The sequence below is a fragment of the Macaca thibetana genome, chromosome 6 (genome assembly GCF_024542745.1).
Source record: "Macaca thibetana thibetana isolate TM-01 chromosome 6, ASM2454274v1, whole genome shotgun sequence".
NCBI classification, from domain to species: domain Eukaryota; kingdom Metazoa; phylum Chordata; class Mammalia; order Primates; family Cercopithecidae; genus Macaca; species Macaca thibetana.
In genome coordinates, this window is record NC_065583.1 from 29,666,900 (window position 1) to 29,683,491 (window position 16,592).

General features: G+C 41.9%; 2 protein-coding genes across 4 annotated transcripts in view; both read left to right on the top strand.

The window, feature by feature from the left end:
- ATOX1 (antioxidant 1 copper chaperone) overlaps positions 1-16,592 on the top strand; it is a 603,309-nt gene that overhangs the window by 413,821 nt on the left and 172,896 nt on the right. The gene's annotated exons all lie outside the window — the stretch shown is intronic.
- The window catches only part of GLRA1 (glycine receptor alpha 1), a 102,841-nt gene continuing 88,060 nt past the window's right edge, over positions 1,812-16,592 (top strand). For both annotated transcript variants that reach the window (XM_050793681.1, XM_050793682.1), the window contains exon 1: positions 1,812-2,856. In XM_050793681.1, coding sequence (XP_050649638.1) covers positions 2,801-2,856 — 56 coding nt within the window. In that variant the 5' untranslated portion in view covers positions 1,812-2,800. The remainder of the gene's footprint in view (positions 2,857-16,592) is intronic.

The window sequence follows — 16,592 nt, forward strand, 5'->3', positions numbered from 1 at the left end:
TAAATGAAAGTATCAGCCTCATAGTAAACAGAGGCCTATTAACAAACAGGTGCCCCTCAACCACCCCAGGTAATAATTACTCTCACTTCCTGCACAGGCCACAGCCTTGGAGCCACTCACACTCATGAACAGCCACACATGCACAGCACCCCTTGAAGGAAAAGAAAAACAAATTTCCACATGCTGCATCACACCTGGCTTTGCAGGTATTTCATAGTCAGATGAGGGACAAGGACAAAATTGCCAGCTTACAGCTTGTTTCAGTATTTCTAGGAGCGCCACAAAGACACACATAGATACATACACATCTATGTGTATGTGGAGAAAGACCCATTTACAAACACAAATGTACAAATACACATATGCATATCAAAATCACTTCAGAATTAGGCATGATACAAATCATAAATAAATTTATATATACAGTAACATACAAGCTGGTTTTGCCCAAGCATACTCACAAATGTACAAAAACACATACACAAAGATAATATTTACCTCAAGGTCTGACTGTGAAAAGTAAATGAGATTATGTGAATTCACAGTAGCTCTTGACACACAGAAACCATGCTAATAAAGGTTAGCTCTTTATTATATATATAAAAATACATATATTATTTATTATATTTAAATTTGTATCCAACTCATATTAATATACACCTTCAAAACAAAATTTCCTTTTCAGTCACTACTCAGAATGTCATGGAAATTCTAGATTGTGGGAGCCAATCACAGAACCGGTAGTGTGGGATGTGCTATTGTAGTGCAGGGGGAGGGGAGGGAAAATCCTGCTGGTAGGAGGCTAGTAAACAAGACTTTCCAGAAGTTTTTGCTTGGGAGAAGGCCTAGCCCTGGAGGGAACTGAGCTGATGAGTACTCTTGGGAGACCAACCAAAGGAGTTTCTAACGTTATTGGATAAGGAGAAGGGGTTGTCCTCTCTCAGTAGCCTTGGGAGGGAGAGTCCCCAGAGTGCCAGTGAGTTCAAATCAGCCAGAAAATCCTTTAAAGTATTTATCCTATAGTCCCATAGCTTGGAGAAAATCTGATTAACTCCATCTCCCCAGATGGGCTTTAGAGTGAAATGTATAGCTGGCTTCTAAGATTCAAATAAGGTGGGAAAACAGCGGAAGAAAAAACAGGGAATGTGAGTCATAACACAATCTCTGTGTGTACAACTTGGCTCTGCCATCAATTTGGAGCAAGCCACAGCTCTGTGAGGCTCAGTTTCCCCAGCAAATAAAAGGCAAATAAAACTGTCTCCTGTCCAGTTGGAATAAGGTGTTTTTATTCCCTCTCAAAAGGGTGCCAGCCACAACACCTCCCACTCAACCCTGGAAACTGCTCAAAGAATTTCTCTCGTATTTCCCTGCTGCGGTGACCCTTGAGGGGGTCTTTATCCACCAGACTTCTTTTTGGATATTCCTCCTTTCTTTCTGGGGCCAAATATTATAACTTCAGAGCTCTTTTTAAAAAATCAGGGATCTGCTTCAACTCTTCCTTTTTAAAAGGATAAATTGAGCCCAGAGCACGTCTTAACTAGGAACCATGTGTTTTACTCACATGCAACTGAATTCTTTAAAAATCAAGGCAACCTTTTGAGAGACCTAGAGTGATTAATTCCATAACCTCTCTTACCCTACCGCTTACACGGAAAGAAGCTTGGGGGTAGGAGGGGGATTGCGCAGATCTCGTCCAGCACTCCAAGCGTTAAATTCAACCCGGAGTCTAACAGGCTATTGGCCGAATACCGGGAGAAGATCTGGTTTTCGTAGCCGCGGGCCAATGAACACCTCGAGTGGGAGGGTTTGAAGATACTAAGGAGTTTCCCCCCTTTTTTTATCCTCTCAACCCCCTCCCATCGGCTGTCTCCGCTCCCATCCCCCACGCCTCCAGTTTGTTAAATTAATGCAGTAAGAAAGTCTGAAGATCTGTAGGAGCCTTGACCAAGGAAAGATGAGCGAGCTCAGAAAACCGAGATGCATCTGAGACATTGGGCTCCTGAGCCCCGCGAGGTAGCCATGGACCCCGGTAGCCCCTGAAACTTGCCCCGGGCTCTCTTACGCCTGCGGCCCCAAGCAATGGGACACCTTTTCTGCAGTGATCATAACTTATTCGGCGGGGACCGGGGACCAGGAAACAGGAATAGCAAGGCAACAGCAGAATAGCACCGAGGCAGGGGAATGAGATTCCGAGACTGGATTGCGATGCGCCAGCCTGGCACACTCTCCGAGATTTAACTGAAGGCAGCACCGTCAACCGCTTTCCCCTCGCCTCTAACCCCCTCAGCCGGCCCAGAGCCATAAAGCTCTGTTCTCTTTACCCAAGATGCTCGCCCAATCCAACGGTCCGAGGCCAACGTTCTGATCTCCACAGAAGATTTTTTTCCTTGCATGGAGCTGGCCGTTTAAACAGAAAAACAGGGGTAAAAAAAAAAAAAAAAAAAAAAAAAAAAAAAAAAAAAAAAAGGAAATATACCCACCCCCAAACGTGCCTCCCCAGCGCCGCAGGGAGCCAACAGACACGCTGGAGTTTAACAAACAGCAATACTCTTCGCGCTCCTGAAAAGCAGGGCTGGACGCTCTCCGTGGTGCTGAAACGCCTCGCAGCAGCCGCTGTCCGTGGTATCCACAGCCCCCTCGCTCCGACTTCCCCTGGGGCTCTCCCTCCGTGCCCCTGTTCCCCGCCTCCCCTTAACATCTGGATTATTTTTTTCAATAGCGCTTTCTGGTTTTGTAAGTGCCAATTTGAAACATTTTTGCCCCCATAACTCGTGGACTACAAAGCACAAGGACCTGAAAAATGTACAGCTTCAATACTCTTCGACTCTACCTTTGGGAGACCATTGTATTCTTCAGGTATGCAATTTTCTACTGACCACATCGCTGTGATGGAAATGGGGGGAAAGAGTACAGAGGCTACCTTTGTCCGTGGTCCCATCATTTTGGGGAAGAGGGGTGCTGTATTCCACTGCAATCGGGTCCTTCCATCCCCCGTCTCCCTTCTCCCCCCTCCCGCCCCCCCGCCACCTCCCCCCACCCCCGCCCGCAGGGTGTCTGGCTTGTGCGTGGAGGTCTGAGACAGTCGCTGTTCTGGCAGCTGTTTGCCTGTTTCTTACGGTTTGTTTGTCCTTCTGTCTGCTACACCCCCCACCATTGGTCCCCAGCCCCACTGCATGTTGGCTTTCACTCGGCTGAGGACTTTAAGGGGAAGCTTTAGGAGTTACTCAGTTTAATTAGGACTGCATTCTCCCTAACCGCAGTGCCGAAAACCTCAGCTTTCCCGTCTGGGAGCCAAGTGACAACTAGTGGTGACGGGGAAGGTTGCACTCAAACTCGCTGGACACAGAGCATTTCATTTTCTCTCCTTTTTTGCTGTTGTTTTCTTTCTCTGCGAGGAGGGAGGGAGGTTACTAAGGCTGAGTGCTTGGAAACAATAGTATTATAACCTCAGTGTGTAAAGCCCTGAACTTGGGTGCAGAGTGGATCTATTCAGGAACATACTGGGAAACATTTCCCTTTTGAAACTTTGACTGCCTCTTTCCCCAACCCACCTTTCCAAACTCTGTTAGCTGCAGATCCTGAACTCATGAGCAATCCTCATTTGTTTTGTTCTTTAATTTGTGCTTATATTTGACTCAACAGCTGAGTTCTCCCATCCACTGTCTCTCAGGTTAAAATTTTCTGCCTGAAGGCTTGGCATTCTTACGTTAGTAGAAGTGAAAAGTGAAAAATCACCTCTTCAAGAAGGATTGAAACAGGCAGTCCTTTTGTAAGTGGGTGAATCATACCATCTTCAGAGATGGCTATGAAAAATTCCACTTATATGAATTGAAAAAAATTATTCTTCTTCCATGACGTGCAGGGATCATTAATCTTCCTCATTTTAGATGCCTGCCTCTCATATTTTACTGTGGCATTGGATTAACAGTCATTTGAAAAACCCACTCCAAATTGTTTTTAAAAACAAGTGGTCACCAAATATTATCCTCTCCCAACATAAAACAGCAAATAATTTTTGTTTTATTACACTTCATAGGAATTGCTGGTTTGAGTAATCTCTTGGCTGGTTTATTAAATGAATGACACCTCCCCTTAAATAGTAAGTTTCTGTATTTCAGCCTCTTTTCATGTCTTTCTCCTGAGATGAAGAAAAGGCATGCCCCCTTCTCTGAGACACCCAATGCTAAAGCTTCTAATCTCCAGTTCAAATAATTATTTTGTAGGCCACAGAGTCCTGACCACAGATCAGAATGCAAATAGTCAGAGAGTCAGATAGAATGAAAAAGTACAACAATCCAGGACCTTACGAAACGTATCAAAATGTGGTTACTTTATGGGGGAAAGGGCAGGAAGTATTCTATTAATAATATCAGATCCTTTCTCCCCTGCCTATTTAATAGAACTACAAAATGTATGGAGGTTGGGTACTTTGTAACATTTGTATGCAAATTGATTCTCTGTTTGGTTTACAGGAGACAGAACTGAATCAGAGAGATTAAAGAGCAAATTAATAGAACCAAGCACATCTTTCTCCCCACACACACTCTCTTTTTTTCTTGATGAACAGTATACAGTGCTTGATTTTCCTCTCCCAGACATTGTCTTTCACAAAAGGGAGACTCAGTCTAAAAGGTCTGCATTGTAGTCATTTTGATAAGGTTATGAATCCACTGTGTTAATTCTTCAACTAAGCTGGTGGTGGCCTATCAGCAAGCATCATTCTACATCTCTTTCCCCTACGTGTGTGAATGCACACATGAGCTACAATGGATGTGAAATATAATTCCATGTGTTTATAAGGAAAGAAGAGTTATAACTGTGGAGAGCTGGAAAGGTGGGTGGCACCACTGCACTTTTAAAATATAGGAATGGTTACTTCATTAGAGGAGTAAATGTTGATTTTTGAAACATATTACAGATAATAATTGAACTCAGGAAATTCAGCAATTTTTCAGAGAGATTTTTTAAAAAGTCATGAGGAAGTAAAGTGAGTAGCTTGTATTTGTTCAATTGGTATTTTCATTTCTAACTCACTCATTTTTAAAATTCCAGGCGAAAATACAGAAGCATTATAATGTGAGGACTTACTAGAATGTATGTGGGGGTAAATGGAGGCTGGCAGCTCTCTAGCAGGTTCCATTTGAATAACCCCTTCTTCCCCAGGGGATAGATGGTGTGTTGGAAGGCCAATCCAATCATCTCAGGCTCTCAGGTACTCCTTAGAATAAGTGATGCCAGCTGCTCACCTTGTTGGGGAAATCGGGGGCTAGGAAAGGCTCTCAATAATAGACATGCTGCATCAGCACATAATCAGCGAAACGGCAATAACAACAGCAAAACAAAACAAAAACAAAAACAAAAATCAAGTGAGTGAGGCAGAAATCCCATATGGTACCAACACAGAGGAGGAACTAAGGTCTTAGAAAGGGAGACATGGGGTCCTGGAAGACAAAAAACATTGCATGCTCATCAACTGTGTCTTCATAAGTAAGATCGGGCGATTTGGCTGTAGTTCCTGATCTGATATTTTTTTAAACCTATGATTCTAAAATTCTGTAATTGGCATTCTGCGAGTCAATAACCTAAATATTTTCCCTTATTTTCAGTTGAGAATGGGGCCGTATATCCAGACTGGTCAAAAATAATAGGCAAATTTTTTTAATGGTAGAAGCACATTTCTTTCAAATGTCCTTTCAAGCCAAAGGGAACTTGGCTTTGATCCCCAGAGCCCTTACAGAGGCTTATGGCTGGGGTAGGCCCAGTATGACCCCAAAATTCTCTTGCCTTCTGAGCAACTCAAACAGACCCATGTTTCTCAAGCTCTGCACTACTGGCACTTTGAACTGGATAATTATTTGTTATGGAAGTTGTCCTGGGCATTGTGGGATGTTTAGCAGCATCCCTGCTGCTAGTAGCACTACCTCCCTGAGTCATGACCATCAAAAAATGTCTCCAGACATTGCCAAATATACATCCTGGGCAGAGGGGAGACAAAATTGTCCAAGGTTTCAAACCACAGTACAGAATGACCAAATTTTTAATCAGCTGCTCCAATGTACTAATTATAATGGGGAGGAAAGTCTAGCTTCCTTGAGAAAATGCCCCCCATGAAATACACAAAGCACCCTGATGAAACAAAAAGGGACCTAGCATGTGCTTGAGAAGGGAATAAAGGCAGGGAGATGAACCAGATCTAATCCCTGGGTGGTTTTCCCAAAAGATGAGCAACTTTTCTTTAATGTGCTACTTCCCTCTTCCATCCCAGTAGGTGCTTCCTTGCACTGGATTTTGTACTGAATTTGCCACTCAGCTGCTAACAAAGGTCATCAAAACCTTGAAGGGAAAATGTTTCTATCCACATTAGGATCAAAAGGAAAATGACAAATACATTGTTTCATATCTCAGTCCTAAAGAAAAAACCTACCCAGTTGAAAGGTGAATGGGTTTTTCCTTGAGGTAGCCCCTGTGGCTTCTCCATCTCCAGGCTTGTCAAGAAGGGCAGATGACTGTCTTGATTTTTCCCTTCTGGAAAGACAGCTGTACTCTACCTTGAATCTTACCTGCTGCATTTTGGCACTGCAGAACTTGTCTAGGAGTTTCTGACATGGCCCAAGGACTTTTCCCCAACGAATGAAGTCCCTTGGGCAAGTTTGTATAAGCATCGAATTGCCAATTAGTCTACTCCCTTTATGGGCTTAGGAACCTTAAAAAACAGAAAAGAAAATGTTGTGATTTTGCTCCTGAAGGACAGGTGGGACAGGGACCCTAGGCTGGTAAGTGGAGTTATGAATCAGCACATGACTTCTGTATATTTGCCAAACTGGTAATGACCTAAGCAGAGGATATTTAGGAAATTGTTTTCTTTAGATTGCCTTATGAAAGAGGTTACGGCCATGTCCATGGTGCAGTGGAAAGAGAAGTTGGGCTATAAATTGAGAACTCCTGCCTCTAGAGTCAGCTTTGCTTCCATCCCACAGCATGGGCATAACAAGTCTCTCCCTCTAATGGGGACTCAATTTTCTTACCAATCAACTCAAATGACTGAATCTGACACTTCTACGCTCTCTCCAGCCCCTGATAAGATCTTTATCAAAGGCAGGGGTCCATACCCACAAAGCTTCAGGATGAATTGACAGGTGGTGACGCTGCCTTCATTTCTTCACTAGGAACTTGTTTATCATGTGCTTATGATACTTGTTTATCAAGTATCATAAGCACTTGAACTTGTTTATCATAAGCACTTGAACTTGTTTATCATGTGCTCTAAAACTAAGCACTCTGCAGGGACAGATGCCACAGTCCCTGTCCTTGCAGAAAGGGGAGACACTGCTCCCTTTAAAGGTACATTAAAATCATTTTTTCATTCTTCAGAGGACCCACAGAGCTCCCCTCCAGGCAGCCTGTGCGTGCGTCCTGCGACAGCATCACATTTATGTGGGCGTCATTAACTTTATTTCCTTCATCAGCTGGCAGAAGCCAGCATGATTTTTAAGATGGATGGCACTGTCTCCCTGCCTGGCCATCTTGAAACTATTCTGCAGGTTTGCGTTAAACAAAGAGGCTTTGGCCTAAAGGGAAGGAGACCTAGGATCCAGAATTTAGCTAGTGGCATGACCTTGAGAGGGTTCTAAGACCTTCCTGGCTCTCAGTTTCCTTAGCTGTAAAATGAAGAGATTCGGCCAATCGCGTTCTAAAATCACTTTTAGCTGTGCCAGTTTAGGATATCTTCTCCCAATCTCTTCCATGATAGCACAGCTTTCGTTACAGCTATTGCAGTATATTTCAGCTATTATAAGAAATAGCCACATCAAGGTATAGTCAGGCTCAAAGGTCTGAAAGAATTGAGGACCTCACTAAGCAATTCACTTTTTGGAGAATTATCCTGAGCCAGACACGATTATTGACAGATCCTATACATATGTCAGTTTCCGCGGGAAATGTTTATTGTGATGAGAAAACATGAGGCCTGATCGCTATACTCACAGATCTGAAAAATGGTGTGAGAAAGAGAGACCAAACATTTCTGTACTTTTTATCAATGATTCTGTTTGGCTCTTTTTCCCCTCACAAAGCCTATGTTTTTTGTTTTTGTTTTTGTTTTTTCAAAAAAAAATTTGTTTACCAGATACCATTCATCATTAACATATTTTTCCCATCTTTATTAATCAAAGGCATATGTAACTGCCAGAAATACTAAATACCTTGGGATAAGCAATGTCGCCACACTGAGTTGACCTAAGAAAAAACAAAAGTAAAGATCTGTGATTATTTTTAGTTAATCCAGAGAGCCTTGTCAGAAGTAAATATGCAATTTGTTAGAGCCTTTGAAATGTTTAAAATGCACTCTGAGTCCTCATTACTATTTCATGAATCTCCTATGTACCCAGGGACCCCATATTGGGAAACATTAGATTTGATTTATTCTACGTAGCTCCAAGAGAAAAATCAGAGTAAACTCATAGATTTTTTTTTTGAAAGCACACATACAAATTCGGACTAAATATAAATCAGAACTTTCTGGTAGCTCTTTCAAATGGTACTGTGGGCTGCCTCAGTGGTAGTGATGGTATCTGTCAGTGGAAGTGTGCAAGGAGAGCCTGGACGTCCACCTCCCAGGAAAGACATAGAAGGAATTCAAGCTTCTTTTGCAAATTGAGATTTGTAATTTGCTGCAGAAGAGTGAATGAAGTGCAAGTCAGAGACAATCCTTCGCAATTCTATATTCCCTCCTTTCCTGATTCCCAAATTGCCATCTAATCTTTGTAAGCTCTTCGAATCATGACATGAATACCCACTAACGGGGATATGTTTCTCCTTAAAATTGGATTGGATAATTAATAAATTGGACAAAGAACATATAAACACCATGCAACAAAGAATTATTGGAAGGAAATCACCTTGGTTATGTAAAAGCCTGGTTTTAAGAAATGAGAAGAGCCTCAGAATAAGCCAGAAAAAAACTACCAGAAAGTGCACTTGCCAACGGACAAGGCCACAGGCACCAATGGTGTTCACAGGACTGATGGCCTCTCAGCCTTGAACTCCAGCTGTCTCCCTGAACCAACTCCCCGTAAAGCCTAACACACAAAATGAAAATGCCATACAGCCAGCCAGCAAATTCATTCAGAAAGCACATTAGAAGGGAACAATGCCCAGAGATGCTGGGGAGAGGGGCTTATCCACACAGTGCCTATGTTTTGTAATGCAAGCTCTTATGAGGAGTACTGAGGCACCAAACTTTTGAAACTCCTTTCAAAGGATCCCTTTGTGGTTTTCTGAAGTGGATATTGTCCAAGCCTCCTGAGGCTAATTCAGTGCAATTAGATTACCACTCTCTGCCTTTGAATTGGGCTGGTTTTCAGTGTCCATTGCTAAATTAGTTTACCATCTTAACGGAGCTGCCGACAATCATTAATCCCAGCCGTGAAATGGGCAGCAGCTCTGGGCAGCATGCTCTCTTGCCTCATATTCTAGGCAACCCACAGGCACATGGAGAACAAGCCTCTGCTTCCTTTCTCACAAGTACATTCCCAGCTCTTCCAACCGTTCACCCTCAGAGATTTGTGTTTTCCTTCAGAGTGTCTTGAGTATCAGCAGAATCATGGAATCTTGGGGTAGATTCTTAGCTTTAGAATTCAACGACTGTCAAAGTTAGCTGTGAGGTGCTTGTCAAAAAGACAGATTCTCAAACATTTGTTAAGAGGACAGATCTCATAGTAAGTATTCTTACTGCAAATAACAACAACAATATTAATAAACATATAAAAGAGCAAGAAGAAACCTTTGGGGGTGATGGATAGGTTTATGGCATAGATTATGGTGATGGTTTCATGAGCATATACTTGTCTCTAAACTCATCAAGTCCTAAATATGCACAGCTTTTTTATGTCAATCATACCTCAATAAGGTGGTTTTAAAAATTAAATTAAATAAAATACAGCTTCTCAAAATCAAACTACTGAAACAGAATCTCTCAGAATGCGGACCCAGAAACCCATAATGTCAACAAGAGTCTCTAATTCAGTGCTTTTCAAACTTCAGTGTCCAGGATCACCTGAGGATCTCCTAAGATGCAGATTCTGGCTCAGGAGTTCTGGGATAGGCCTGAGTGTCTGCATTTCTAAAGCGTCCAGAAGATTGATGCTGCTGCTTCCTTGGATCAAAGGTTTGCACAGCAAGGCTCTAGATCATTCTGACAGAGAACCCCTGACATAGATCAACCCTTTTATTTTGCAGATGTGGAGGGGATAAATAACTGCCTCAAGTTTATAGAGTGGGTAAGCTCCCAAAGCCATACGTAATCTCCAAACTTACTCCCCTACATGTCATCTATAGAGTCCATACACCCTACCTCTGCCACCGCACTTTCTTTCCTTCAGTCCTCACACTCTGTCCTTTCTCATAAACACATTCACCCTTCCAGAGGGTTTCTCAGGGAGCTATCCCCAAACTGGTGGCCTGGTCTCTGAAGTCCCAGTGCACCAAAAGCTCTCATTCACACCGCTGGGAACTCTATGTGACACTAGATAAAGAGAAGGGGCACCCGGGCAACGAGTTTTAAATCCTGGCCCTGGGACACAGCAATGAGTGTGTCAGGATTGATAAAGGAGGTGAATCAAGATGGTCAGAAGGAGAGGGTATGTGGTTTCTTTCTCCAAAGATGATCTCACTTACTAGTCTTCCTGTGTACATTGTTCTCTCAACTTTTGTACTCTCAACTTTGTAAAGCTAGAGGCTTGCTTAGGACTCCCAGATGTTCACAGACCACTGCCACATTCCATCACCTGTCTGACCTCAGGACCATGATCTTCATTTTTCTCTATCCCTTTAACCTGTCAGCCTTTCTGCAAATCATGTTAGTATTTTATATGCCAAATAGAGTAACTACTATGATCTTCAGCCTTTTGAGAGCTGCGTGTTTATTGCTGTGTGCTCAGTTCTGCAACATTCGCCAGCTCCAGAGGAATGCGGCAAGGCTGCTGCAACCCTGGCTGCCAGGCAGATTTGCAGTACTGTCTTATAAAAAGCACTTCACAGGTTATAGCATGTTTTATATCCACGATCTCATATAAGCTGCCCAATCACCTTAAAAATTAGATACAGGACAATGGTTAGTAACTCCATTTTAGAGCTGAGAAAACTGAGGCTTAAAGAAAACAGGTGGTTTGCCTTTTGGTAACAGCAGGTAACCATGCTGTGATTCTCAGAGTAAAACCAGGATTCAAACACATATCTCCTTGCGCCTCACTCACCATACCGATATACAGAGATAGACAGATAGACAGAGATACATTTATGTAGCCCCTTTGAGCTGGTACAGCTGTCAGCCTAATAACCCTCTCCTTCTACCAGTGGATAACAGGGGTGGAAAGAAGCCTAGAAAAAAGAGCTGGAAATTTTTCACTGGCCTTTTGTTTGACAGAGCCTTATTCTTCCTACTCTTGGCCAGATAGGCATTTATTTCTCTGTCCTTGATCATGTTTAATTGTACAATGCATGCATACATTACCTTTTTAAGAAATTATAATACTACACCAAAGCCTGAGGTCCCCTTTGATAATGACCTCTAGGTCTCTTTCAACTGTTATCCTTTTTGATAATTTTTTATTCATATATATTATATATACATTATGTACACACATGTATATAACCATTAAAATATACAATCATTTCACGGAATCATATTTTCTATGCAATTTGCAGTTTGTTTTGTTCACATATTAACATGTCTTGGGAAGCCTTACTTGTTGAAGCATACAGTTCTACTTCATTCTTTTAACCACCACAGAGCATTTTATGTTATGGATGTCCCGTTGTTTTCTAGCCATCCCTTATTGATGGACACTTATACTTTTTCTAATTTTCCCACTGCAATCAGTGCTACAATAATTACAGTGTACCTACAACTTTATGAACACATGTGGTATTTCTCCAGGTACATAATAAGAACTAGGAATGAAGTTGCTGGGGTACAGAGAAAATGCACCTTATATGTTAACAGATAACTGCAAACAGATATTCCTTTCTTCCTGAACCTTCCCTTCTGCCTTCCCTCATGATGCCCCATCTCAGCCCCAACTGCAATAACTCATTAAAAATAATCATTAGCATTTACCGAGTGTTTATTGAATGCTAGAGACTAAGCTAATAACATCATATGCCCTATCTCATAATTCTCAAAAAATACTATTACGTTCTATTATAAAAAGTACTATTCTATCCCCATTTTACAGGAGACAAGACTGATACATAAACAGGTTATATAACTTGCCAAAGGTAAGACAACTAGTAAAAGGCAGAGCTAGGATTCAAAATTGGGCGTGACTGTAGAAAACACTCCTTTCACCACTACCCTGCCACTATTACTCTAAGAAAGAACCAGGGAGGAGGAAGGAGGAGACTAGACTGGATGAGAGAGATGAAAGATATGAATTTGCCTCTCTAGAAAATCAAGAGCTAATCTCTTGCAGGTGGTTCTGGATAGTTAAACAGTTATTAACATGCATCTGTAAGTAGATACAAGCTTTCAATCTCTATCCTTGACACACAAGAGAAATTGCACTAGCTCCCACCCCCATCATAAGGTGTGTGGTTAGAGCTCTGTCAAGGGGTAGAGATGGTCAGCCACTGAAGGTCCTTTCTCCTTTGTCCCACCTGCCGTGTGACCAAGATCATTTCATTGAGAAAGCTAGCCAGGATGGTGGGGGAGAATTTCTGACTGAGTCAGGAGGTCAAGAAGAAGGGCAGCATAGTCTCTGGCCCAGGAAAAGAATTTTTTAAAATCTTGGTCCCTTTTACTCAGACCAAAGACATTTTTAGCTGTGTTCTCTAACCCCCAGACAGAGAGGACTTTCCCCAGTCTCCCTTATCTTCTGTATGTGCTCAGCCTCATGCACTAAAGGTCTCACCACATGCCCCAGATGTATCACTCCCAAAGCAGACCTTCAAAGCAGGCTTTTCATAACATCTTTAAGCCAGGAAACCACATCCAGCCCAGACGAGGCAGGGGGAGCAGAAAGGGCCAGCCCTCCGTAATAGCCATTGGCATCACTCCTGACATGGCTTGTGGGAAACCCAGGCAATGCAGTCTCAGACATCTGTTTTCAATAGCTCTCTGGGTGACACCAGAGACATTTTCTAATGTGTCCCTACCAGCCTTATTGCTACTAGAGAAAAAGAATACAGTAGAAATAAAGTCCCCTACTACCAACTCTTAAAATAGACCTGCTGGTTTGTCATTTTGTTTTCCTTTATTTTGTTTTATACACTATAAAATGTATTTGTTGTAAAATATTAAACAGCATAAGGAGATATGTTTGAAACTAAAATACACGTAAATCTTACTTCCTAGGATAAATCACTTAACAGCTTGATATTCATCCTCCTAAATGGTTTTAATAACATAACAATAACAAAAACATGAGTGCTTCCTATGTGCCTGACACCTTTCTAAGAGCTGGATAGAACTTAACCCATGTAACCTTCAGAACATTCCTATAAATCATATACTATTATTCATTTCATTGTACAGATGAGGTTAAATCATTTTCCTAGGATCATCCAGCTTGGAAGTGTCAGTGTGGGATTGGAATCCAGGAAGTGTGGCTTCAGACATCCCTTAGCTGCTGTGCTACCTTAGTAAGCTGCTTCTGTTTTACAAAAAATGGGATTATTCTAAACACCATGTTTGGCAACTTCTCTTTTATCGCTCAGGAATACCTTGTCAGTGTGCATATGGATCTACCTCATGCATTTTTGCAGTTGTGCTGCCCTTCTCTTGAAAATGCCAGGTTTTAATATAATATGAAACTCTCAGCTTGCCGCACACAGCACCCACTGCTATTTCCAACTCCTTTATTTCACACAAACTGAATTCCAACCCAAAATGGATTTCTCATTGTTCATAAGCAGCACATCCATAAGTCTCATCTCTGTATTGTAACTCATGTTGTGCCCTATACTCTCCATAAATCTGGTAAAGCTCCCCCCTCACTCTGCCTTAAAAGATACACCAACCAGCTCTAGGTTCAAACTCATCTGATTTTGAATCCTGCCTATGTTACTTCCTTGCTGTATAGTCTTGGCAGTTTGCTCAATCTTCCTGAGCCTCAAGTTCCTCATCTTAAAAACTGAGAATAACAACTTCACTGATAGATACACGAAGTCCCACTTCAAACACATTTTCCTATCAGAGCACAATCCCTTAACAAATGGTAATTTCCTCTCCTCTCTGAGATGCTATCCATGCCTTAAAACCTATGTCTGGCGTCATTTCCTCCATGAATTGTCCCTGGATTGCGTCTATGCCTAGCCCCAACTGGGCATGGACTCTCCTTCCTAAATCCTCTTGGAAATATAGGCATTATCCTTAGCACTCAGTTTGTTTAAAGTGACCTTACATACATTTGGGTGCCCTTCTAGCTTTCCTGTTGGATTGTAAGCCCCTCAAAGATTAGCGCTTAATGAATTTCTTGATGCATATGAAAAGCAAACAAGAAGAAAAGGAAAACATCCCCTGGTGCTTTCCAGAGTTTTCAGCTAACTCCACTACCCCCTCATAGATGTCATCCCAGGGGTTCATGTATATCAGACACTCAGTGTTTGTTAAATCAAATTGCTTTGTCCCCACGTGTCTGTTCCCATCTTCCTTCTATTGGCTCTGCAGAAGCCCAGGACCTGAAAGATTCCAAACAACCAACCCTAAAGCACTGCTGTATCTCACCATGACCCCTTTCTGCTCCAAGAAATGAGTCACAGTGAGAGTGTGAGCTAGATATGGCGGCGCAGCTCTGGCTCCATAGCTGTTGCAGTGAGTTGCTTGCTCAACCTTACCCTTGCTCTCTGACAGGGCATGTCCAAACTCTGGGCCTCTCGAAACATCTGAGCCATTATAAACAAGGCTGCTCTTCACCATCACCAAGTCCTGTGGAGAAGCCCCTTCCATAAGACAAGGAAACCTTTCTAAAATAATTTTAAACATGAAGAAAGTATGGACTTACCTCAGTTAAAGGTAGTTTCCTCAATGTGACCTAAAACATCTAGTAGGAAAAAAGAAAAGAAAAAGTCTTCACAGGAGCCAAGTAAAAGACTGCATCATGCCTAGAGAGAGGGTGCCTTGAATAAATGTATTGAATATGTCTTGGAGTGTAAAAAGCTATGCCTACTGAAAAAAGGAGGTGATACGGCCTAGTAAAAAATGTAATGCCTTATGCTGCCCAAAATTGGACAGCCTAGATATTACAGCAAGATTTTCCTTCCGCTGCAAATTCTGCTCTAACTTTGTAACTAGTCTCAGCTTTTCCATGCCTAAAATGAGATGGAACTATGTAAAGACTATGGGTCTTTCCAGTTGTCATTATCTAATTCTTAAATTAAGTTGGCATATTGAAAGCCCAGCAGTTAAAAACTCTAGCTTGGAAATCAATTATACATATTCCAAAATCCTAGTTATACTACTTGCTATGTGTATGCCTTGGAGCAAGATTATTTTTAAAATTGCTAAGTCTCAGTTTTCCTCATCTGTTAAATGGGAATTATAATTATCTCTTCCGGACAGATTATCATACATATTAAAAGGGAGAAGGCATATAGATAGTTGGCATTGCATATGGCACACAGCAACTGTACAAAGCAGGAAAACCACTATTACTATAATTAAAGTAAGATAGGTGCAAAGTGTTGCGGGAGCATACGAAAGAGCCTGGTTAACTCTGTCTGGAGGTGGGAAACAGTATAAATTGAAGACATTTCACAGGACTCAGGATAATTAAACTGGGCCATAAAGAATGACTAATTTACCAGGTAGGCAAAGAGTATCAGGAGAGTGAAGCAAACAAAGGAAAAAGGCTTGCAGAACAGTCAAGCTGAATGCTGTTGAGCTCAAGGCCACTGGGTAGGCCAGGCATCCACCCTGTTAAGTTGGCTCATCCCATTCCTGCTCTACCCTATTCTCTCCCAATGGCCTTTCTATCAATTAGAAGCCCAGCTGAGAGAGGATAATTTGTTCATTATCCAAAAAATATTTATTAATTCCTACAATAACCAGGAGTTGTTCTAAGTTCTGGGGATAGATACATTGAGGAACAGAAGATTCATGGTCCCTGCTCTAACACACCTTAACTTCTAGTGGGGGGTACAAACAAATAACTAGTGGGGGGTACAAACAAATAGAAAAATTGGAAAACTATAGAATTGCAGGACCTAGTAAGTGCTCTAAACCCAATAAAGCAGGAGAGGGTGACAGAGAACAGTCTACTATCAAATCCACCCTCAGGACACCTACACTTTCATACATCTCCATTATCTCCCTTAAGCCTTATATAATAGGAGATGGGCAGGTTGTAGAGGACTGTTTCTTCTTCTAGTTGAGGAAACTGAAACCCTGAGGGGAAAAATGATTCATTCAAAGTCACACAGCCAGTTAGTATCATGGGCAGGCAACCTCATTCCATGCAGAAAAGTCAAAAATGGCCAGGATGAATGATTACGAGAAGTGGAGAGAGAAGGGAAGGCAAATAGCAAAACCGTTTGTATAGCAGGATCCCATTTTTATTTTTTTATATGTATTAATGTTCTCTTATGGGGAAGAAATC